The sequence below is a fragment of the Mercenaria mercenaria genome, chromosome 2 (assembly GCF_021730395.1).
Source record: "Mercenaria mercenaria strain notata chromosome 2, MADL_Memer_1, whole genome shotgun sequence".
In the NCBI taxonomy this organism is placed as follows: Eukaryota; Metazoa; Mollusca; class Bivalvia; order Venerida; family Veneridae; genus Mercenaria; species Mercenaria mercenaria.
In genome coordinates this window covers 30,867,288-30,893,420 of record NC_069362.1, presented here as the reverse complement: position 1 = coordinate 30,893,420, position 26,133 = coordinate 30,867,288, and the positions used below count along the sequence as shown (strand labels likewise).

Here is a 26,133-nt window from a genome sequence, read left to right as displayed (position 1 = left end):
GGTCCCAAAATTTTACCGTCAGGAAATTCTTTCTCTGGCTCATGAAACGCCCATGTCAGGTCATTGCGGTGTAAATAAAATATACCAAAAGATCTTGAATCATTTTTATTGGCCTAATTTGAAATCTGATGTTTCTAAATTTTCTATGACTTGTCATACATGTCAAATGGTAGGCAAACCCAATCAGAAAATACCTAAGGCATATCTCCAGCCAATACCCGCATTTGATGAACCTTTCAGTAGAATAATAGTACAATGTGTTGGTCCCTTGCCTAAAACCAAACCAAGGAACCAGTACCTTTTGACAGTTATGTGTGCTTCAACAAGATTTCCCGAAGCTATTCCTTTAAGAAACATTAAAGTTCAATCCATTGTGAAGGCTTTAACAAAATTTTCACATTGTTGGTCTACCAAAATCTGTACAGTCTGACCAAGGTTCTAATATTATGTCTAACATATTTCAACAAGAATGACATAGCTTAGGCAAAGAACAATACAAATCTTCAGCCTATCACCCAGAAAGTCAAGGTGCCTTAGAAAAATTTCATCAAACCTTGAAAAATATTATTAGAACATATTGTTTTGATACAGAAAAGACTGGGATGAAGGTATTCATTTTTGTTATTTTCGGTCAGAGATGCTGTACAAGAATCACTTGGCTAAAGTCCATTTGAATTAGTGTTTGGTCACACTATCCGTGGACCTTTAAAATTATTTAAAGAAAAATTTCTTTCAGAAGATGACAGTTCTTTAAAATTGCTTCAATATGTTTCTGACTTCAGAACTAAATTGACAAAAGCTTGTGAATTTGCACGTTCAAATTTGCAATCTGCTCAAAACAGAATGAAATCAAGGTATGATCAATGTGCTGTAGAAAGAACTTTTAAACCAGGTGATAGAGTTTTGGCACTTTTACCTATCCCTGGTAAACCATTACAAGCGAGTATCATAGTCCTTATACTGTTGACAAGAAGTCAAGTGATCTAATTTACAACATTAACATTCCTGGGAGGCGCAAGCAAAAGCAGCTTGTCATATAAATATGTTAAAAGAATACATTGATAGAGATAACTTTGTCCCACATCCTGTTAGTATTAGTGTACCTGTTTGTGAGGAAATTGATAATTCAATTGAATGTAATTTTGAACAAAATAACAGCACTGTCCATGGTCAAACAAAGCTTAAAAATTCAGACATTCTTCAACACCTTGATGAAAAACTTTCACATTTGGAACCGCAACACAGAGAACAGCTGAAACAACTTATCCATGAATATGAACATTTATTTTCGGATGTACCTTCTAGAACTGACAAAAATTTTCATGACATTGATCTTACAGATTCGACGACACCAATTAAACAACATCCATATAGAATGAAACCAACAAAACAAAATCATCTAAAAGAAGAAATTCAATATTTGTTGGACAATAATTTCATTGAACCCATTAGCAGTGAATGGATATCGTCATGTATTCTTGTTCTAAAATCTGACAAATCCTATCGCCTGTGTACAGATTACAGGAAAGTTAACAGTGTCACAAAAACAAATTCATTTCCAATACGTAGAATTGATGACTGTATGGATAAAATTGGACAAGCAAAATATGTAACAAAATTTGATTTGTTAAAAGGATTTTGGCAAGTTTCTCTCACAGAAAAAGCTAAACAAGTTTCAGCCATGGTTACACCATTTGGATTGTTTCATTACAAAGTTATGCCATTCGGTATGAAAAACTCGCCTGCAACATTTCAATTCAATCATTTCTGGACTTAAAGGATGTGATGGATACATTGGTGATGTCATCATACACCATGACACTTGGGAAAGTCATCTACAGACCATCAGGGACTTCTCCAGGAGAGTCAATGAAGCAAAATTTGACGATTAATCTATCAAAAAGTGAATTTTGTAAAGCTTGTGTTACTTTTTAAGGTCATGTTGTGGGACAGGGTCAAGTAAAACCTATTGATGCTAAGGTTGAATCAATCTCTGATTTTCCAGTTCCAACCAACAAAGAGAATTTATGCGTTTTCGCGATATGGCTGGATACTACTGAAAATTTTGTCATTTTTATTTTTTCTATTGCTGAACCTTTAACCAATTTACTTTCTTAAAAGTCAATATTTATCTGGAATGATAATTGTCAAAAATCATTTGAAAATTTGTAGGCCATTCTTAAGAGCAAACCAATTTTTTTGGCACCAAATTTTGACCAACCTTTTAAGTTAGCAGTAGATGCTAGTGATATTGGTGCTGGAGGGGTATTGCTACAAGAAGTCAACTCTTGGATTAATCATCCTGCTTGTTATTTCTCAAAGAAATTTAATAAACATCAGAGAAATTACTCTACTATTAAAAAAGAGTGTCTAGCTCTAATTTTGGCTATTCAGCACTTTGAAGTATATTTAAGTGCAGTCACATACCCTATTGTTGTCTTCAGTGACCACAATCCCTTAACTTTCATTAGCAAAATGAAAAACAAAAATCAGAGATTGCTAAGATGGAGTGTTTTACTCCAAGAGTATAACTTGGATATTCTGCACATCAAGGGCAAAGATAATCTTATAGCAGATGCCCTGTCCAGGATTTGAACCAAGGGTTCTATCAGTTATAAATAATGTTATTTAGTATATGTGCTATAACTGTAAAATGATATATTAATTATATGTATTATAATTGTAAAATGATATTTTAGTACATGTGTGATAATTGTAAAACTGATATATTTCTTTTTCATGCATTATGTATGTTTCATTTGTTTGATATGTTGTAAAATTAAAAGAAAGTTTTATTAAATTATGTTTTCTTTAGGTGGGGAGGTGTTATGTATAGATATTTTTTTTTTCTTGAGACAAAACATTGTTTGTTGACCTTGTTTTAAGACATTATTCTGTATTCACTATAACATTCTCCTTTAATCTAGATAATTCTATCAGTAATGTATCAATTATTGATAAACAGTGTATGTCAGTTATTTCAGGAAAAGATTGTTCTTTATTTTTTAGGAAAGTTTTTTTAAATTTTTATTGTTACATGAGAACTCTGGAACCTTCCATGATACAATATATAGTCATATGTTTTAGATTAAAAACAGAACCTAAGAACCTAAGAAACTAATCTGTAAATATTGATGAAACTTTCCTGTATTTCTTAAAAACAAATTATTACCAGTTTGGATATTTAATATTTGGAAGTATTATTTGAAGGATTTATATTAAAAATGGAATTCATTCTGACTGGATTTAAATTTGACCTGGATTTGGACTATTTTAGTTATTATATTGGATTTTAAAGCTTTTTGTCATTTTCAAAGGTATTTGGATTTTTACTTAAATTCATGTATAAAAATTTGTTATTGTTATAGTTGCTGGTTTGTCTGTCTGTTATTTTTATTAACTATAACAAAACATTGTTACCCTCTGACGTAACAGGAACATCAACATGAACATGTGTAGATGGAGTCCGTACTATGTATCATCAAATCACTGCAGATGTTGAAACATAAGTACATAGTTGCACCTCTATGCAGTTTTGCTTGTCGGAAATTTACTCTACACATGATCTGTATAAAACCATGCTTTTCAGTTACTTTTGCAACAGTAATGAGAGTCTCTGGAATAATATATTAAATAGAAATTTTGCTACAAATGGCTACAAAATTTCAAGTTTACTCTCTATCAGGGCGGATGATGACTAATGTGAAACGGATGGCGTTAGAGAGGATTCCTCTTTCGCTAGTGGGAGTACAAGGGGCCTTCTCAGACGAAAGTCATAGACTTTTGGTGCAAAATCTAAACTTTAATGCTTCATGTTGCGATCACTTATATATTTTTGACCTATGTAACACATGGATGGGACTCCAGTAGGTCGTTTCATACGTGAGACTATATATGAGATAGAGAATTCACAGACTAGGTAGACCATTAAACTATTAGGAGTCAGAGAGCGGGACTGGCAGGTTCTCAAAAGAACAGGTAGATTCATTTTTAAACTTGAATCAGGACATATCTTTTCACTAAGCACAAATACTTAGATCCGTGAATGAAGCAGTTTGAATTCTTTGCTATCTAACTTGTTTCACACATCTGCAAACAAAAAACGCACATAACCGTTAGTTTGAATAACTTTAGTTTAAAGTATATATTGTTTAGTGAACAAGCACTATAAATCACTTTTACTTGCTTAAAATTTTCTAATGAAGAAACGTGTAAGTATGCGGAAACACTTACTGCCAAACTGGATCGTCAGCACGACATTTATTTTGTGTTAATGTACATGTTCAAATTCAACTTGAATATTTCGGATTGGTTGGTTCCAATACTCCCGCTTTGATAGGTTTGGGTATTGTATAATCACCTCTAAGCCTGGTTGTGCGCTTTCTAATTGTCTTTTGGAAGGTTTTATTATATGCAGGTTCTTAACTTCAGATCCACCCCCCCCCCCCTAAATTCAAGTTTGTTTAGTCCTGCCCGTTGTTTTCTCGTTTAGGGCAAACCCATTATTTTGATACGGAGCTATACGCCACTTTTCATGGAATTGCAAACTGTATCATTGAAGATTCCATGTACACCGCCGTATGAGTGTCTCTAAATTTAATTTCGGTACTTGTAATATGTGTAAATGTCGAGTTCTGCTCAACCCTGCTAGAGGTTGTGAACGGTAGCTTGAATTTCCGCTACCGTCCACAAACAGGCCCAATAGTATTTTTTATCTATGTCGCTTAAGGCGACCTGTGGTTTTCCACTTTTTCTATTTTAGAACTTAAGTGTAAGATGTTGTCCGGACATCATTTTAAGACGTTGTTAGAATAAAAAAATTAACATAAATTTTGTAAAGGATGCAAGTTGTATCCTATAAAATAAATAATTATGTTTTCTAAGTCTATACTACTTATAAGAGGAAACTTAGCATGAAACCTATGAACTTTTGTGGGCCCCAAAATGTCCCCAAAATGTCGGGCACAAACTCCCACCTACTGTTTTGAAATAAAAGAAATCTAGAGTTGTGTGGTACATGATAGGTAATAAATCGATATTAAGAATTATTAAATGCGAGCGTTTCAACACGTTGTTATAAAATCACTAGTGATAATAAAGTCAAGGACCAATAAAACAGCATAATCGTGGTCATATTTTATAGATTTTATCAAATGTTTACCATTTTAACATTTTAATCCTGGATTTCAAACTCTGCCTAACCATCTTATTTGAAGCTTCCTTTTTATAATGGACTTTGTTGCACTTTGATTCATATTCATGTTTACAATATTAGCCTCGTTCTGATAATTCAATAGCTACCATATCATATAACACTGAACACCGACCTTAATTGGTTTTCGAACTGACTACTAGACATTTGTTCGTCCAGACACAAATTAATTAAGCAGTGTTTTGGCTTTAAAAGAAAACAATGAAATGGGTTATATCTGACAGGTGAGCATTGTTATGTACATGAATTTTCAAAAATTGATGTTAAAGTATGACGGTAATCCTGGTGAGATAGCTTCTTGTTATATTTGCTTTTAGATACTTGCTTTTTTGTTATGCGTTTTCTTGTTCGTATGATCGTATGTGCATATTTATTTAAAAAAAAGTTACGTCCGCTGCTAAAATGTACACTTCCCTTAAAGCCGAGGCTTAAGGGCGTTAAGGGCGTTGCACATTTCAAAACCTCTCATGTTGCATTAAAAGTTGTTCAGGTTTCCGAATAAGCTTTTTGTGCTCTGAATAATTGCATAGAGCGCTGAAATAATAATTTAAAATTCAAATTACATGACATGCATTTTAATACTGTTTAAAAACGACCTGGTGACATTCCAAAACGTTTCAATAACAAACTCTAAAGGGTTTGATACAAACCAGCATTATATGCTACCCTTATTTAGGGAATTTTGTAGTGATTCACATAGTACCTATGCACATAGTGCCTATGTGCTTTAGAAGACTACTACTCCGAAAACTAAAAATGCAAATAACAACAACAACAACAACCACAAAAAGAGAGAGAGAGAGAGAAAATATTCATATGTTTACCTAAGACGTTTTTGAGTAAATTAATTATTCTCTATTTCAATTTAATATAAAACATGTTCACACACGCACACACGTATTAATGTAACTGAGAGAGAGAAAATATTCATATGTTTACCTAGGACGTTTTTGAGTAAATTAATTATTCTCTATTTCAATTTAATATAAACCATGTTCACACACGCACACACGTATTAATGTAACTGAAATCATAACATGATTATGTGGTCACGAGTATCAAAAGACAAAGTAAAACGGTAGTAAGACAGGACAAGTCCTGACCTTAATGGCCAAGGCTTTGCCTTGTTGTAATGACCTTAAAAGTGCAGTAGCTAACTGACTAATATACATTTAAATTGTGGTATGTTTGCGTACAAACTAATTGGATAGTTGCATAAACAGGTTTTTAGACGAAGCAATCATATTATGAAATTAAATGTAAGAAAAGTGGAATTGTAACCGATGACAATAGGCGAATCATCTTCATGTTTGGTAAAATGGCGACGTCCACACAAATTATAATCAAAAATCAGTAAAAGATTTAAAAGAGGTGAAATTTGCACTCTACAATTCTGTCCTATTTCAAAATTATGCTCCCTTTAGACTACAATTTTGGTATTAGTTTCGCATGAAAGTTCGTTTCTGAAGAGTTATAAGGCCAACTACTTGCAAACTTATCAAATGTAATCGGCATCATGATACAACACAACTTCATTTTGTCAATATTTTGTCAATATTATGCCCTTTTTAACAAAGAAATAATGTAAATCATTTGCATATCATAATGCTTATCAGGAACTTGGTACAATACTTAGTGTTTTAAGATTTTCAACACATCTTTGGCATTATAAGATTGACATCACTGTGCAAGTTTCATAATTATGAAAACATGTTTTGTTTTGTGAAAGTACAACCCTTTTGAAAATAACAACATTTTGTATCATTTGGAAAAACTTCAAAAAGTTATTAAAAGCTTTTGAAGGTCGGTAAATTATTTCATAGATCAGTTATACATTGCAGACCGGAAAACATGATATAATTGCTTAAAATATCAGTTTATTCAATGCACGAATGCTTTCAAAATTAAGGTTTAGAAATCGGTACGCAATAAGTCTTTGTTTATTTCAATATTAAAACTCTAAAGATCTACAATAATCTCTTACAGCAGACTAAACATTATTGCGTTTTTAAAGCATTTCATTGTAATAGTTAGCCGGTTACAAAAGAATGTGCTTTATTTATAACAATAGTTTATTGAAACTATATCATAACACCAGTATATACGGTGCTCCGTTTGGACTATCGTGACATTTAATTGAATCCTTAACTGCGATTTACGATGGTAATATGACGAAAACACGATAGTGCGATGGCACGATGATGTAACAATGATGGTACGAGGGTGAAAACGCAATGGCACGATGATGAAAACGCGATAATGCGAGGGTACAGTGGTGAAATGTCGATGTATTATAGCGTTTTTATTGCCGTACTATCGCGTTTTCACCATCTTACCATCGCGTTTTCATTATCGTACTACGCATTTATAACCGGACTGCGATGGTACGATGGAGAAAACGCGATTGTACGATATTAAAAACGCGATGGTACGGTGGTGAAACTGCAATGGTATGGTGGTTACGCGACGGTACGGTGGTGATAAAACGATGGAACGTTGGAGAAAAAGCGATGGTACGATGGTGAAATCGCGATGACATGATGTCACGTTGATGAAAACGAGATGGCACGAGGGCGCGATAGTGAAAACACGATGGCACGATGTTGAAAACGCGACGGTACGATGATGATAACGCCATGGTATAATGATAAAAACGCAATGGTACGATGGTGAAAACGCGACGGCATGATGGTACGATAATGAAAACGCGATGGCACAATGGTGCGATTGTAAAAACGTCGCTGATGGTGCGAAAAGGAAGAAGTTATATTATATCGACATTTCAACAATCGTGCCATCCCAATCCATCATCGTGCCATCGCATTTTTACCATCGTATCATCGTTATTTCATCATCGTGCCATCGCGTCATCGCATTTTTGTCATCTACCATCATGCATCGAAGTTTAATATAAAATAAAATGTCACCATTGTCGTAAACGAAACACCGTAAGTATATGTCAGATGGAGACTGAGTGTGTAGGAAGACCACAGATGCCCATCAACCTTCCACAAGCCTATCATGAAAACAATCTATACCCAAAGCGTGTTTTCAAACCCACAGTGGTGATGGGCAAGTAATTCTAATTTAGCAGCATTAACCGTACGGCAACAGATGACTCTAATTTAATTTCAAGTAAAGAAAACCTCTGTCCAATGCCTGTATTGCATGACTTTGCACATTTTAGCCACATTCTGGCTAAATCACACGGAGTCTTGGATATTACATGTTCTCTTAGTAACTTCTTTATTATTATGGTAATATTTCGCATAACTTCTATAAAAAGTGTTCACGTCGATACACTAAACGTTGCAATGGCGGAGAAGCATATATTATTTTTTTGAATATAGAGAAAACAAATACATATTTGTTGAACATCAAATGAAAAATGATAAAATATCTCCGAACTCGGCAGAAAATAAATGGAAAAACATCAAACCAAATGCAGATTTAAAATGGAAAGAAATATATAAAAACATACCAACATCAACTATAGATAGTAAATATAGAAATTTTCAATTTAAATATCTGCATAGAATAATTGCGACAAATAAAAGTATGCTAAAACAAAAAAAATAAAATCGTCGTATCAAATATATGTGACTTCTGTTCAATGAATGTTGAATCTATTAAACACTTATTTTGGGAATGTCCATGCGCTAAAAATTCTGGGGGGAGCTTAAAAGTTACTATCATGAACGAAACTTCCATTTAGATCTTAACTGCTCTACGATTTCTTTCTCAATATCAGAAAAAGACAAACAAAAAGACGCGACTTTTTTTTATTCTTTTGGTAGCATAATATTATATTTATTAGAGATGGTACCTACCCAAGGAAATCTAAGGGGAACAACTCTGAATTGACTAATAAACTGAAGCCAACATAAAACCATAAAACACTGGTCAAAAATGAAAGAAAAATCAGATAGGTCCTTTTTTGCAAGAACTAATCAGGCAGACAAAATATGACTTACATTTGTTAAAATCTCATTGTATTCAATATACAACATGCACACTTTCTCATTGCGTACACTGACAGTTATTTTATTATATAAATTGTAGCGAGGCCCTGATAGAAAGTTTAGAAGTACATGAAGAAAATGTAACACAATGCATAAGTTCCTTAAAAGAAAATTTACAAAATTAAGAAACGTAATAAAGTTCTGATCTCTTAGTCAATGTAATTTATTTTTCTAAATGGTGATGCATTGGTTTACACAAAATTCATATGTTAAAATGTAGAACTTATATATCCAACAATGAGAAATAACAAAAAAGTTAAATTGGTATCATTTTTATGCTAGTAGCTAGATTGCGTATATTTATAACTTCAGTGAATCGTTTTGAAAGTGTTTCTTATATATGCTTTAGTCATTTTATAGAGTTTCTCTTACTGTTCAGAGTATTTTGATTCAAATAATGTAACACAAAAAATCATTGTCATCAAATATAATTACAATGTTTTATGGCAGTGGTTGTAAATACAATATCCGAAGGTAGATGAAAGGTAATGACTCTATGCCATGTATTTTAAGCAATTCAACATTCTTTGGATGGAACTATCACGATCATTGCTTTCCATGAAACACAAAAAATGCTGAAAAAGCATATGGAGATTACTTTATATGATGAGTTTCGATACCGGTCAACTACCTTAAAAACAAACTATAAGGTGTTTTATTTATTGTTGTTAACAAAGTAAGCGGGTAATAACTTCAGATATCAACATTAATTTACAACTTAAACATATACACAACTTGAAAAAAGGTTTTTTGGGGCCTCTCATTTACAATTATATCAGCAATTATCACCTGAATTGAGTGCATTCGTGAGTGAAAAATATTGATGGTAATATGGTGTAGGGGTGTGTTTACATTATAAAATCGTTAATAACTTTTTTCAGGTTAATTTGTGGTATGGTTTTGGTAAGCTTATAACAAAGAGCATGTCATTCTCTTTCACTTAAAAGTTTTCAAGCGTTTTAGACTCTTAGCTAGTCTAGGAATTTGACTTGATAAAAAAATCAAAAGGAAGTTCAGTATAGGCTCTTTCAAAGTGTTGAAAGTAGACCAAACTTACACTATACTCTATTGAATATATTTAGCCGTGGAAACTTATGATATAGACTATAATTGGGGAAATCGTATAATCATTAAAAAACTGTCAGTACAAGAGTTGTCCATTTTGCTTCATATATTTTGAGAAAATAGAGAAAAGTGGAAACTTCACAGGTCGCTCAACACGACAAAAACGAAAATGTTGCAGGCTCGGTTTGATTGAGCCTGTTCATGGACGGTAGTGGAAATGCATGCTACCGTCCACGCCCTCAAGCCCCGGATTGAGCAGAACTCAACATTTACACATGCTAAAAGTACAAAAAGCAATTTAGAGACATCCGCAGATGTATTCAAACGGCGGTGAACATGGAACCTTCAATGATACACGTGTTATTATTATTATTATTTACCATATTTTTATAGCGCTCTTTTCATCTATAAAATAAACGTTCAAAAGCGCTGTACAAACTACATATAACAGAATGATATGGACATACAATACAACACAAAAAATATATCAACAATAAAAGGTATTTAGCCTGAATGAGGTTTTACTCTACATTTTAATTGTACAAGATATTTTAAAGAACAATTAACAATAGGAAATGATTTCCATTGCAAAGCTTGTTTTCCAGTGCAAAGTGAGTTTCAATAGACCTTGAAGAAAATGTGTGTTTTAAATGATCGTTTGAAAGCATCCAAGCTTTTAGCGTCTCTAATGGCAGCCGGAAGAGCATTCCATAACTTCGGTGCAGCTGATGAAAAACTACGATCACCGTACCTCACAGTTTTGCTTTTTGGAACAACTAGTTGTTTTGAGTTGTTCTTGGATCTCAAATTTCTTGCTGGCTGATAGAGTCCCAGCAAGTCTTTAACATAGATCGGTGATTGGTCATGCAATGCTTTGTATGTGTGAACTAGAATCTTAAAGTCCACTCTATGAGTAACTGGTATCCAATGCAGTTCTTTTAATACCGGCGTAATGTGATCATAACGCGATATTCTCGTTATAATTCGAGCTGCAGTGTTCTGAAGACTTTGAAGTCTATTCAGCAAGACCTTCGGAACGGCATACAAGAGCACATTGCAATAATCAATGCGTGAAGTGACGAGTGAATTTACTTGAGATTTTGTAGCATCTGTATTTAGATATTTCCTGATGTGGCCTATTTGACGTAGCTGTCCGTACCCTGATCTACAAACTGAGTTAATATGTTTTTCCATGCTCATTTTGGAGTCTAGAAAAGCACCAAGATTCCTTGCACATTTAGATGGTTTAATGTTCTCTTCTCCAATTTTCACAGTAACCGATTCAATATGTTTTTCGTTTCTTTGAGAGGTAAATACAATGACTTCAGTTTCATCGGCATTGATTTTCAACATGTTGCTGTTCATCCAAGATACGATTTCTGCGAGACAGTTTTCAACACAGCGTAAAGCATCCTTTTGAGAGACCGGATTTGTTGGTTTGAAAGATAAATAAAGCTGTCCATCGTCGGCGTAAAAATGATGATTTAGTCCATGTTTCTTGCATATTGTACCAACTGGTTTAGTGTACATTGTGAAAAATTTCCAAACGAGCATCGACTACCTTTTCAAGTATTTTAGACACGTACGGTAAATTAGATACAGGTCTGTAGTTCTTCAGAACATTTGCATCTAGATCTGACTTTTTGATGAGTGGTCTGATCAACGAACTTTTGAAGTATTTCGGTACATAGGCTTTCTCCAAAGAATAATTGATTATTTTAGTGAGAAATGGTAGCAGTTCTTCTAAGCATTCTTTCAAAAGCCATGTTGGAAGTGGATCTAGCTCACACGATTTACTTGCAGATTTTGAAATAACTTTTTTTCACTTCAGCCTGTGAGACTGCAGTGAATTCAACAAGTTTATCTATTTGCGTGTTCGAAATTTCCTCGGTGGTAACACCGGTTTGTAATTCTGTTTCTGACCTAATTTTATTTCTTATTCCATCAATTTTATCGATGAAGAAATCGCTGAAAGTTTGCGCTAGTTCTTAAGAAGAGGAAGATGTTGGCAGCACGGCCTCCTCGACCTTGTGTTGAGGCGTGTAATTCCATGAAGAGCGGCGTTTGGTCCCCAGATAAAATAATGGGTTTGTCCCAAACGAGAAAACAATGGGCAGAACTAAACAAACTAGAATTTAGGAAGGGGATCTAAGGTTATGTAGCCTGCGTATCACAGGAACTGTCAAAAGACAAAATTAAAAAGCAGGCACCATATCCAAGGGGTGATTATAATATACCCAATGCTATGAAAGCGGGAGTATTGGAACCACCCAGGCCGAAATGGTCATGTTGAGAAACTAAATAGTACCAATAACACGACATGAAAGTTGTGCTGAACGATCTGAGAAGATCGAAATATAACAGCCCTGATTGAATGTAAGGGGAGACTTTTTACGGCCGCCACACGGCACAAACAACACTGCTGTGATAATAAAAGTCATTTTTGAAGATCAAATATTTCTGTTTTTGTATGGAAAAAGAAAAAAACATAAATATATTTAGAAAATTGGTGCACTTAGCTATCATTTCACTCTGAAAAAAATCTGTAAAGAGGAATTTTAATTTTTTAGGTACCATCTCTAGTATATGTATTACTTCAATGTTATTATAAAATTTGTTTATATATTTATATAAGACATGGTATTTGATCTTTTTTACTTATAAATAAGAAGTGCTTGTAAATCTAGGTAGATAATCTTCAAGTCTGTTGGGGTTTGCATTTAATTTCAATCAATGTCTTTTTAGCTCACCAGAGCCAACGGCTCAGGGTGAGCTATTAGGATCACTCACCGTCCGTCGTCCGTAAACTTTTACTTTAAACGACATCTCCTCATAAACCGCTAGGCCAATTTCATCCAAACTTTACAGGATTGTTTCTTAAGTGAAGCTCTACAAAAACTGTTCAAAGAATTGGATTTTATGCAGAACTCTGGTTGCCATGGCAACCGGAAGGAAAAACTTTAAAAATCTTCTTCTCAAAAACCAGAAGCCCTAGAGCTTAGATATTTGGTGTGAAGCATTGCCTAGTAGATCTCTACCAAATTTGTTCAAATCATGACCCTAGGCTTAAAATTGACACCGTCCCAGGGGTCACTTGATTTTGCATAGGAAAACCTTAAAAAAATTCTTCTCAAAAACCAGAAGCCCTAGAGCTTACATATTTGATATGTTGCATTGCCTAGTGGACATCTACTAAAGTTGTTCAAATCATGATCCCAGGTTCAAAATTGGTCCCGCCCCAGGGGTCACTTGATTTTGCCTAGATTTCTGAAGGAAAATCTTCAAATGTTTTTAAAAAATAAACCAGAAAGCCTAGAGCTTAGATAGTTGACATGTAGCATTGCCTAGTAGACCTCTACACAATTTGTTCAAATCATGACCCCCGAGGTCACATTGACTCCGCCCATGGGGGCACTTGATTTTACACAGGAAAATCTTCAAAAATTTTCTAAAAATGAACCAGAAAGCCTAGAGCTTAGATATTTGACGTGTAGCATTGCCTAGTAGACTTCTACAAAATTTGTTCAAATCATGACACGTGTGGTCAAATTGACAACGCCCCATGGGGTTACTTGATTGTACATAAAAAATCTTCAAAATTTTCTAAAAATAAACCAGGAGACCTAGATCTTAGATATTTGACGTGTAGCATTGCCTGGTAGACTTCTATAAAATTTGTTCAAATCATGACCCCTGGGGTCAAACTGACCCCGCCCCACGGGGTCACTTGATTTTACATAGGAAAATCTTCAACATTTTTGTAAAATTAAACCAGAAGGCATAGAGCTTAGATATTTAACTTGTAGCATTACCTAGTAGACCTCTACAAAATTTGTTCAACTCATGACTCTTGGGTTCAAATTGACCCGCCCCAGGGGTCACTTGATTTTACATAGGAAAATCTTCATTTAAAAAAAAATAAACCAGAAGGCCTAGAACTTAGATATTTGACATGTAGCATTGCCTAGAAGACCTCTACAAAATCTATACAAATCATGACCCCCGGGGTCAAATTGACCCCGCCCCATGGGGTTATTTGATTGTACATAGAAAAATCTTCAAAAATTTTCTTAAAATAAACCAGAAGGCTTCGGGCTTAGATATTTGATATGTAGCATTGCCTAGTGGACCTCTATAAAATTTGTACAAATCATGACCCCGGGGTCAAATTGACCTAGCCCCAGGGGTTGCTTGATTGTACATAAGAAAACTTCATAAATGTTCTAAAAATAAACCAGAAGGCCTAGATCTTAGATATTTGATATGTAACATTGCCCAGAAGACTTCTACAAACATTGTTCAAATCATAACCGCCGGGGTAATATTGGCCCCGCCCCAGGGGTTACTTGATTGTACATCGGAAAATCTTCCAAAAAATTTCTAAAAATCATCAGTTTGACATTTGAAATATGTAGCTCATATTTCTCTGGTGAGTGATCCAGGGTCATCATGACCCTCTTGTTTAAAACTACGTTCCTTTTGAAACCGTTTTAGAGGTGTTCCTGTAGTGGCATCATAGACAGGCACTGGTTACAATTATGTATTTTGTGGCAAATCTAACATCTTTTTGCCAAGAACAATCCGCATCTGAAATACCTTCCTAAGCAATATTAATCTACCGTGTTTAGTTGCATTGCGGCTGACTAAGTAATGCATCCATAAATTCAACAGTCGGTTACATTTACACAGCACTTGTTAACATATTTTAACCGAGTTCGTTATTTGTTTGCTCGGTTGCGTTCTATGCTTCTTTTAATTGTATTATATATACTCCTAGATGTGTTCCTCCGTGGTTTCGGAGTATATGTATTCCACAGGTTAAGATGTTGATCTTGAGGATTTACATATTAAGATCGTGGTGTACCACCGAATGATGAAAAGGGTACAATAAGTGGTATGATATTTCGTCATTTCAATTTTACTATACCGTTCAGTCATAGGAGTAGGTCTTGGTCGTTGGAACCCCTTATCTCTATGAACATGTGTAGATGGAGTCCATACTATGTGCTCATCATATCACTGCAGGTGTTGAATCATAAGTAAGACCATTAAACCATTAGAACACCAGGAGTCAGAGAGCGGGACTGGCAGGTTTACAAAAGAACAGGTAGTTCTTTTTTAAACTTGAATCAGGTCAGCTTATCTATTTACTAAGCACAACTACTTAGATCTATAAATGAAACAGTTTGAATTCTCTATCATTTGTTTTACACCTCTGCCAATAGTTTTCTTATGTGAACAAATTTTTAACAAAAAACGCACATAACCGTTAGTTTGAATAACTTTAGTTTAAAGTATATTTTGTTTAGGGAACTAGCACTATAAATCACTTTTACTTGCGTACAATTTTCTAATGAAGAAACGTGTAAGTATGCGGAGACACTTACTGCCAAGCTAGTAATAATAGCTGTAACCGACCAGGCAGATCTGCATACGTTAATGTCTATTTCAGACTTATATCCGTGCTTGTAATACTACATTTTAATGTTAGGTGTTCACTAAAGAGCTTTCCGCAATGCTTGTATTCGTTTTCAAAGTATTTTACAAAAGGAAGGTAATGCCTAGTTTTAAACATAGGTAATAAAACAGAATCAACCATTTGCATTAAGTACTTTAAAATTTTCCGTTTTATAGTTACATCATTATTAAATGAAGTTTCCAGTGCGACAAAGATGTTCAGCATTGCAGCTAACTGATCGCTAAATAACCGCCTTCATTTTCATGCATTAAACATTAAAGTAACAATAGTATGAGGTAGTTATAAATTACCTTGTTCAAAAATATTTTTCTTCAAATTCGCTTCAGTGGTTTTAGCATAATCGCAAAAAATGTGTTTTAAACGTTCACTGTACCCATATATGAGAATGTAGGAAGGAAGCCCACCTTGCGGTCAATACCTCTAAGGGGTCCTTTTCACGAATCCAACTCTATTTGATTGTCACAGCAGCGTTGTTCTCGTAAAATGTCTTCCCGTACTGTCATTCAAAGCAGTTGTATCTCGATCACTTAATATCGTTCAGCACGACATTTATGCTGTGTTAGTGTAAATGTTAAAATTCAACTTGAATATTACGGATTGGTTGGTTCCAATACTGGCGCTCTGATAGATTTGGGTATTGTATAATCACCTCTGAGCCTGGTTGTCCTCTTTCTTATTGTGTCTTTTGGAAGTTTTTGTGATATGTAGGGTCTTTAACTTCAGATCCCCTCCCTTAATTTACAGTTTGTTTAGTCCTGTCCGTTGTTTTCTCGTTTAGGGCCATTATTTTGATTGGGAGCTATACGCCATTTTTCATGGAATTGCAAACTGTATCATTGAAGGTTCCATGCACACCGCCGTATGAGTGTATCTAAATTTTATTTCGGTACTTGTAATATGAGTAAATGTCGAATTCTGCTCAACCTAGGGCTAGAGGTCGTGGACGGTAGCTTGAATTTCCGCTACCGCCCACAAACTTGCCCAGTAGCATCTTATCTATGTCGCTTTAGGTGACCTGTGGTTTTCCACTTTTCTGTTTTAGAACTTAAGAGTAAGACATCATTTTAAGACGTTGCTAGAATAACAAGCAAATTCGATGAATTGGTATCCCCCGCCGAAAGGGTTTGTGAGGAATGGCAAAAAGATATATTCGGCAAAAAGTTAAGGATGTTAATAAGAAGCAAATAATTTCATTAGTCAAAACCAATTTAACAGAAAACAAATGTTTAATTAAAGAGTACATAATAAATATATGATACTTTGATCCTGACTAAAGAATTTATTTTGAATGGGTTATGCTTACTGTAATAAGCTTAGCTTTTAAAATTAAATGCAGTTAATTGAAATGTGAGCTTGAAGTTTAACTGGAACGAAATATTGTCTTTGAGTGGTTTTGCACCAGGTGTTGCTGTTTAACATTTGAACTTAAAAGAACAGATGTCCTTAAGAGAACATAGGTAAGATATCTTGAACATGGCTGAGGGCAAGGTTTGTGCAGTCACAACTTAACATGTTGAAGGTTTGAACATTTAAAAAAAAAAGGAATGGAAATATATATATGTATTTATATAGATATATGTATATATTTATTTTTTTAGGGGGTGGGGGTGCAGGGGAACGGGAGAGGAAACAAAATTTCACATGTTGATTATAAATATTGATTGAAAATTAAAAATAAAAAAAACGGGGTAAATGGGTTAAGTTGGGGGGGGGGGGGGGGGGGGGGGGGGGGGGGCAGAGGATGCATGATCAGTGGTGGGCATGACTGGGTGGAGAAGTGAGGTGGGGGAATGGCACAACTTGGAAGGTTTGAAAAAAATCTAAAATAAGAAATGAAAAATAAAAAACATTTTTTTTTTGGGGGGGGGGGGGGGGGGGGGGGGGGGGGGGGGGGGGGGGGGGGGTGTGACCAAGGCAAGTGGGTGACCAGGTGTGGGTGCGCAACTTCACATGTTTATAATAAATGTTCACAGAAAAGAATGAAAGAAATTTAATGAAATTCTGCCAAATGGTAAGTTTGTTATGTACAAATATGTGGATTTTTAGACAATTAAAGGGCAATAACTCTGAAGTTACAAAAGAAATCCGTACAAAATTGTCTGTGCACAACCATATTATAGTGACCTTAATTCTGTTAAAGTTTCATAGTTCTAGGTCAAATATATCAAAAGTTATGATGCAGAAATTGCCATATCTATAGTACCCTGTATAGTTAACACTAGAAACTTCTAAGGGCCATAACTCTGGTATTACTTGGGCAATCTGTCTGAAACTTGATGGGCCCCATAACCTCATAGTGGTGAACATGTATATGAAGTTTGTTTGAAAAAAATCTAAAATAAGGAATGATTTTTTTTGGTGGGTGGGGGGGGGGGTCGGGGGATGGGGGGGGGGTGGGGGGAGGTGTGTGATCAAGGTAAGGGGGTGACCAGGTGTGGGTACACAACTTCACATGTTTACAATAAATGTTGATGGAAAAGAATGAAAGATATTCAATGAAATTCTACCAAATGGTAAGTTTGTTATGTACAAATATGTGGATTTTTATACAATTAAAGGGCAATAACTCTTAATTTACAAATAAATCAGAATGAAATTGTGTGTACACAACCAAATTATGGTGATCTAAATTCTGTTTAAGTTTCATAGTTCTAGGTCAAATATATCAAAAGTTATGATGCAGAAATTGCCATATTTATAATACCCTATATAGTTAACACTAGAAATTTCTAAGGGCCATAACTCTGGTGTTACTTGGGCATTCTGACTGAAACTTGACGGGCCGCAAGAACTCATAGTGGTGAACATGTATATGAAGTTTTAAATAAATATTTCCAACCATTTCCTAGATATGGCTCCGGACGGACGGACGGACGGAAAGACGGACGGAAGGACGGACGGACGGACATACAACTCCAAAACTATATCCCTCCGACTTTCGTCGGGGGATAAAAAACAACATAAGTTTTGTAAAGGATGCAAGTTGTATCCTATAAAATAAATATGTTTCTAAGTCCATACTACTTATAGGAGAAAGCTTAGCACGAAACCTATGAACTTTTGTGGGCCCCAAAATGTCTGGCACAAACTCCCACCTACTGCTTTAAAATTAAAAAAGACATATCTAGGGTTGTGTGGCACATGATAGCTAATAGATTGATATTATATAAATAACATATGTCAGTGAGGGTGTTATTGATATTATCAACCCGAAAAGTGTTATTTATTTTATTATACCGAAGCAATAAAAAAACCCCCAAAAAATATTAATAGCAACTGAATTTTTAATAAAACTTGCGCAAAGGACACCTCCGCACAGGTGTTATCAAAATTATTATCCGGGAATTATTCGAAAACGTGGATCGGCGTGAGAGACATTAAAATTAATACATTTTGAGAGATAGGGACTTTGCATTAGGTGTTTTACATGAGGAATAATAACAAGAATTATTAAACGCGAGCGGATCGAGGAAAACGTTTTAACACGTTGTTATAAAAATCACTAGGAATAATAGAGTCAAGGACCAATAAAACAGCATAATCCTGGTCAGATTTTATAGCTTTTATCAACTTTTTTCCCTTTTTACATTTTAATCCTGGATCTTAAATGTTTCTCTTAGAGACTGTGCCTAACCATCTTATTTGATGCAGATTTGTAAAACTGAGTGTTAACTTTCACCGGTATTAAACCCCTTTAAATATGAAGCCTTATCAGTTTAAACAAAAGAATGAATATGCATGTTTACAAGATTAGCCTCGTTCTAATAATTCAGTGCATATTGCGCTAATGGCTGTAGATTAATGCTTGGATACTAAAAATGACTTGAATGTTTACTTAACTACGTTATTATATAAAACTGAACATATTGATCGACCGACCTTAATTGGTTTTCGAACCGACTACTAGACAGTTCGTTTAGACACAAATTGACTAAGCAGTGTTTTGGCTTTAAAAGATAATAATAAAATGGAAATAATAAAACGGGTTATATCTGGCAGGTGAGCATTGTCATCTACATAAATTTTCGAAAGTCGATTTTAATGTATGGTGAGACATGCTTCTTGTTATATTTGCTTTTAGCTACAATGTACTTGCTTTTTTGTTATGCTGTTCGCGTTTATGCGTTTTGCTTGTTCCGACGATCGTATGTGTATATTATTTGAAATGGAGTTATGTCCGCTGCTAAAATGTACACTTCCCTTTAAGCCAAGGCAAGAGGGAGTTAAGGGCGTTGCACATTTCATTACCTCTCCTGAACTGGCTCCACTATTATTTTGTTGGGTTGCATTCTCTGCTTCAAGATGAACGTTATAAATCGATCACAGACTGTCATGATATAAGATCCATTCCATATCAAATCGGAATGTAAATTTGCACAACAACAGTTATTCTGTTTGGGGTCTTCAGTTTTACATCTTTGTAATACATTTTGGATAGTATCAGTCAAAACTATTGCAAAACTATTTACTTTTTCAATTTTCAATCAGGGATAATATTCCCACCGAAAGCAGCGTAGTTGCTTGCTTTCTACAAGTATCACCCAGCCATATAGTTATATGGTACAGTTTAGAATCCTGCATTCTCAGATGATCTAAGCAATATAATATAAAAAGAAATAATATACCACTACTTAACTAAATTGTTGCTTGCGGATATCACGAGTACTTTATTTATTTGAGTAAAAATGAAACCGACTCCATATGTTTATGCATTTTATGACGTCTCTAAATTAATTATTGAGATTCGTTTATTATAATAAATGAAATTTCTTTGTGACATTCACAGTATTAATTTCTGAAACACATGCCAAATGTCAGAAATGTACTTCATGTAATATTAAAGATATTTGCAAAAAGGTATTGTGTTAGAATATTTGTCAATTTCTGAATAAGCTTTTGTGCACTGAATAATTGCATAGAGTGCTGAAATGTTTATTCAGAATTAAAATTACGTGACATGAAATTTAATATTGTTTTAAAAGGACCTGGTGACACTGTTACTCTTCAATAACATTATCTCTAAAGGTTTTTTTTATATTGAAACTACTTTAAGAAAACAGCATTATATGCTACTCTTATTTAGGGAAATTGTAGTGATTCTCACATTCTGTACCTATATGCTTCAGAAGACTACTACTACATAATTTAAAAATATATAAAAACAAAACACAAAATTTTAAATGTTGATTTCAGCTAGGTGATTACGTTATACATATATTTTTATTTACTTGGAATTTCATGTGTTTACCTAGGACGTTTTATTTGAAACGAGCTAAAAATAACCGATGGTGAATTTGTGAGTAAATTAATTATTCTTTATTTCAATTAAATATGAAACTTGTACACACACATTCACGCGCGCGCACACAAACGTACACACACATGCACTCACGTACACGTGTATATACGACTAATCATCACCACAATATACCAGACCAATTACGACCAAGCGCCTAGTAGTACAAATGAGCCTACACCTTCCAAAAAAAGTCCAATATCCCAATAAGATTAGTTTCTATGCTGCTTTATATACACATCCTAATTGTGCATATTTTTTACAGAATTATATAATTATACATAATGATAATATAACATATAAATAAATTTTGATATTAAATTCTATTTTACACAATTTTTAAATTCATTATCGGCAAAGTAATATCTCTTTGGAAATTTACAACATTTTGTATCAATTGGGAGAACATCAAAGAGTCATTAGACAGATTTTATCTAATGTGCTATGAACAGGAGAATAGAATAGATTTGATATTTATTACAGAGATAAAACGCGGCCTGCTCAGATCGGAAAACAAGATATAACTGCTAAAAACATCAGTTTATTAAATGCATGAATGGTTTCAAGTTAAATTTTAGAAATCTGTACGCGATAAGTCTGTGTTTATTTCAGTGTTAAAATTCTTACTCTAAAGATTTACAACATTGTCTGGCAGAAGGCTAAACATTATTGCATTTTTACAACGTTTCATTGTATTTCATTTATGTGTACAGAAGAACGCGCTTTGTTTGATGGCAATAGTTTATTCAAGATATTTTTGCATCAAACCGACACTAGATGGCGACTTTCCAGCTTTTGAGTGTGTAAGAAGACCGCAAGGGCCCACTAACCTTCCATAAGCCAGCTGGATTGCGCCCTCATATGAAAGCATTCTACATCTAAAGCGAGGCTTCAAACCCACAGCAGTGAGAGGCAAGTATTCCTTAACCACACGGCAACGGATGCCTCTGGCAACGGATGCCCCTATTTTAATTTTATTAAAAGAAAACCTCTGTCCAATGCCTGTTTTGCATGACTAGGCATAATCTAGCTACAATAACACGGAGTCTTGGATATTAAGTCTCTTAGTTATTGTTTCTTTATAATTATGGTAATATTTTGCATAACTTCAGTAGAAAGTGTGGACATCGATACACTAAACGTTGCAATGGCGGAAAAGCATTATATTACAGACTGCTTTATTCAGAACAATTAGGAAACTCTAGATGTTTTTATTTCTGATCCTTTCTTAGGGGCGTATAATGTTGTTAATATAGATGTTTTTGACACATTGTAAAACGATGTTTCTTATTTTGATTTAGGGAAAGTGTATTTTTCATGTTAAGATGCTAAAAGAATATTTGCTAAACTTAGACAGGGGTGGAGGAGACTGGAGTGGGTGAGGGTGTCCTGACTCCAAGTGTCTGTGTATGATACGCCATAGATTTAAAGCAGCATAAAACAATTCAAGTTTACCAGCACACCCAGTAGTGTAGTTTAAGAGTTTAATTTATAGACTCGTGTACCGATTAGGGAAATCAGCATGGTTTACTTTGCCTTTGTCACTATCATACCGAATAACTTTACCTAAATAACGGACATTTCCATTAATAAAAGTACAAAATCATCACTGACTATATCTTTTCTGGTCAAGGCAAAATAACTATAACAGGTAATCAAAGGCGAGACAACTCCGTCAACAATATACGTCAGAATCAGTGCTGTCATTACACACATATATATTTCATTTAAATTACACTCTTATCTTAGTCCTAATCTTTTTCGCAATGTCATGAATATTTATAATACACATGTACGTAATTATTATGATTATGACTAATATAACGTTTAAATTTGACTTGGTGTAATAGAAAACTCATTCTCTGAAGAAGTAAGCATGCTTTAACAGATTTATATTGCAGCGTTCTATCTACAAGTCGGAAATGAATATCTGTTGCGTTCTTTTTCTGTGTTAACATTTTAAATAGAAGTCATGAAAGTGATTTTTGTTTCAGCAATATTTCCAAGAAATGACAACAAATGGCGGGTCCAGGTAGTTCTGAAAACTCAAATGTACCTGTATATGAAGAAGAACAATTTGTGACTGCATTCAGAGACCACGGTATCGCTGGCATTCAGAGGTATGCCTCGGAAAGACTTGATGCATGGCGACATATCCCATTGGATATTGCAGTAACCGGGCAATCAGGGGCTGGGAAATCTAGTTACATCAATGCTGTCCGCCGGCTAAAAGTTGGACAGGAAGGAGCCGCGTACACAGACGTAAAGGAAGCCACGAAAGAAATCCGATCCTATAAACATCCTTCAAATAAAAACATTGTATTTTGGGATTTACCTGGAGTTGGTACTGAAAATTTTAAACGAGAAAATTATCTTGATAAAGTTAATCTTAAAAAGTATGATTTTTTCATCATACTGTCTTCGGAGCGGTTTTCTGAAAATGATGGTTGGTTGGCTAAAGAAATAAAACAGATGGGGAAAAGGTTTTACTTTGTCCGCACAAAAGTGTTCGTGGATATTTATACTGAACCACTAAGTAGGGAAACTCCACGCCAAAGGGAAGAAATATTGGACACGATTTTAATCGATTGTATAGAAAACCTTTCAAAGCATGAGCTGCCTGACAGTGATGTTTATTTAATTGATAACTTTAAACCAGATGACTTTGATTTCAATAACCTACAGGCAAAGATTATCGAAGACGCACCGCAGCTGAAAAGAGAAGCCATTGCATTCTCGCTCTCTGGTCGTACAGATAAAATTATTGAACAGAAAAAGAAAGAACTTGAAAGAAGAATTCCAATGATTGCCATAGCATCTGCTGTAGCTGGTGCCGTTCCTATACCCGGCTTGGGTACATCTGTCGACGTTGCTTTGTTGGTTAAAGAAACATGGTTCTATAAGGAGCAGTTCGGTTTAACCGATGAGGCAATACAAAAGAGTGCACAAATGTTAGGTATGCGCGAAGAAGAACTGAAGCAGAAGCTCGATCTGAAAACATTTCTGATAAATTGCACAACGAAAGGAATAATAGTTTTCTGCAGGGAGATGGCGGTTAAAGAAGTGGCTGCTGAAGCCGTAAAATTCATTATTCCAATTATAGGCAGCGTAGTGTCAGGGGCATTATCATACAAGACAACATCCTATTGCCTACGGAATATTCTGGAGGAAATGTATCAAGATTCCGTGAAGATAAACACGAAGTTCAGCACACACTTAGCACAGGCCACTGCAGTGTAGTCTAGCAAATGGTCTCACTGCCTCAATAACGACCCGGTGTTATGTAACTATACAACGAAGAAAAAAATATAAGGCATGTTAAGTGTATTAGTGCGCAAATTATTAATATCGCAGTAAGAAGAAAACTCCTATGCTTGAGGATTTCAATTTTATCATCGTACATTTCGTATTACAGAATGTTTTCCGTGCATTATATAGCCTAGGAAATATGACAGAGGAAAAAAGTAAGATATCATTGTCAAGACAGTGTACTTACTTTCCTAAGCATATGGATATGATGTCATATTGGGTCATTTAGGTCGGATAGAATATAGTATATTGTATAACATATATTTTCATGATATATATTAACATTTAGAATGATGACGAAACTGTATTTCATATATGACCGAAGGGATATTTAAGAAACCTACCAGTGTGCTTATCAGAAAAGTCATATTCTCATATTCCGAAAAAAATTCCGGGAAGCTTAACTTCTAAGTGCTCGATGATTCCGCTTTTGTGCTTTCAATACTCAATAAACCTACTTGGTGAGCATCTGTCAGTTTTACCAATATTTTCTTGTTTACATTGGTAGATCATACTGCATTGCTCTTCTATTCAGCCATTCTCCTCTACAACATGGGAAACAATGAAAAACATATATCATTTTTATATTAAAGGGGAATATTCAACATTTGACAATGTATGTATTTAGAAAGAGTTTAATGAAAAAAAAATAACTGGCGAAATATGTGTGAAAATAGTAACAAAAAGATATGGCAGTTTACATGTTATCTATTTAATGAAACGGCAGCCATTTTGGGCACAGTGACATCATTGTTCTTTCCTTATATAGGCATTAACAAATATGGTATTCATTGCAAACATATGTAAAATACAATTAAAGATGGAGCTTAAATTTAAGGTATACACTTTCGCATACACACTGAAGTTATATTATATATCGTCCAAAAAATATGATTCTCTTAATTGTTACTCTCAGATTTACAATATATATATTTTATTTCCCATATAAGGAAAGACTATGATGATGTCACTGAGCCCAAGATGGCTGCCGTTTCATTACATAGGTGGTATTAAAAAGATTATAAATATTTTGTTTGTAGTCCAATTTTGATACTTTTTTCGTCTTTTTTTTCGTGTTTATGTTTCATCTAGTTGTTTCTGATTAGAAATGTTGCAGAATGTTGAATATTTCAACTAGGGTTTTAATTCCTATGTAAACACAACTATAGATCGCTGATCGATAAGTCATTCTCATATACCAGAGGTCTACTGCGGGTCCCTCGGGACTATGTCGGACCCATGATGGATGAGGATAGATAACGGTATATCTCCTGTAAATTTCTTTTTAATCTGTTGTTTGGATTGCTTGAAATAAACGGAATAATGTCTGTCTGAACGGTTTTTACTTTTAAATGAAATAAACAAATAGGACAACATAGCATAGAAAGTATTTTTACAATTGCTCAGTACTGGATGTACTTAGAAACAACAGAAAAATCATCTGCTCAGATAAAACTATAGGATTATTATTACAGCAGCTTGGGTGTTGTATTTGACACGAATAGATTCCCTAGCTAAGACCACACAAGTCGGGCAAGCACCGAGCGTTATCCAACCATGTAAAATCAACGAAAATACATACACGATCAAGTTACTGTTAGAATTATAATGTAATTATAGATCGTCACCTATTTTTCTTTCTTTACATCTAAACAAAAGAGAACTATAACACCTTCCAAACAGAACTTTAAATATTTAAAAGTTATTGAAAAATGTCCAGAAACAGGCATGATACGGAATCGAATTTCAT

The 26,133-nt window shown here is 34.5% G+C and overlaps 1 protein-coding gene across 8 annotated transcripts in view; it reads left to right on the top strand.

Annotated features, from left to right (window-relative positions):
• Nucleotides 1–25,719, top strand: part of LOC123563621 (interferon-inducible GTPase 5-like) — a 148,738-nt gene extending 123,019 nt beyond the window's left edge. Inside the window, exons 1-3 of one of the 8 annotated variants that reach the window (XM_053533832.1) lie at nt 4,088–5,436; nt 21,852–21,986; nt 23,069–25,719. In XM_053533832.1, coding sequence (XP_053389807.1) covers nt 23,094–24,314 — 1,221 coding nt within the window. In that variant the 5' untranslated portion in view covers nt 4,088–5,436; nt 21,852–21,986; nt 23,069–23,093 and the 3' untranslated portion in view covers nt 24,315–25,719. Of the gene's footprint in view, nt 1–2,091; nt 3,318–4,084; nt 5,437–19,651; nt 19,778–21,787; nt 21,987–23,068 lie in introns of those variants that run through there. The other 7 variants (XM_053533813.1, XM_053533819.1, XM_053533827.1 and 4 more) reach the window with 7 other exon arrangements.
• The last annotated feature ends 414 nt before the right edge of the window (nt 25,720–26,133 follow it).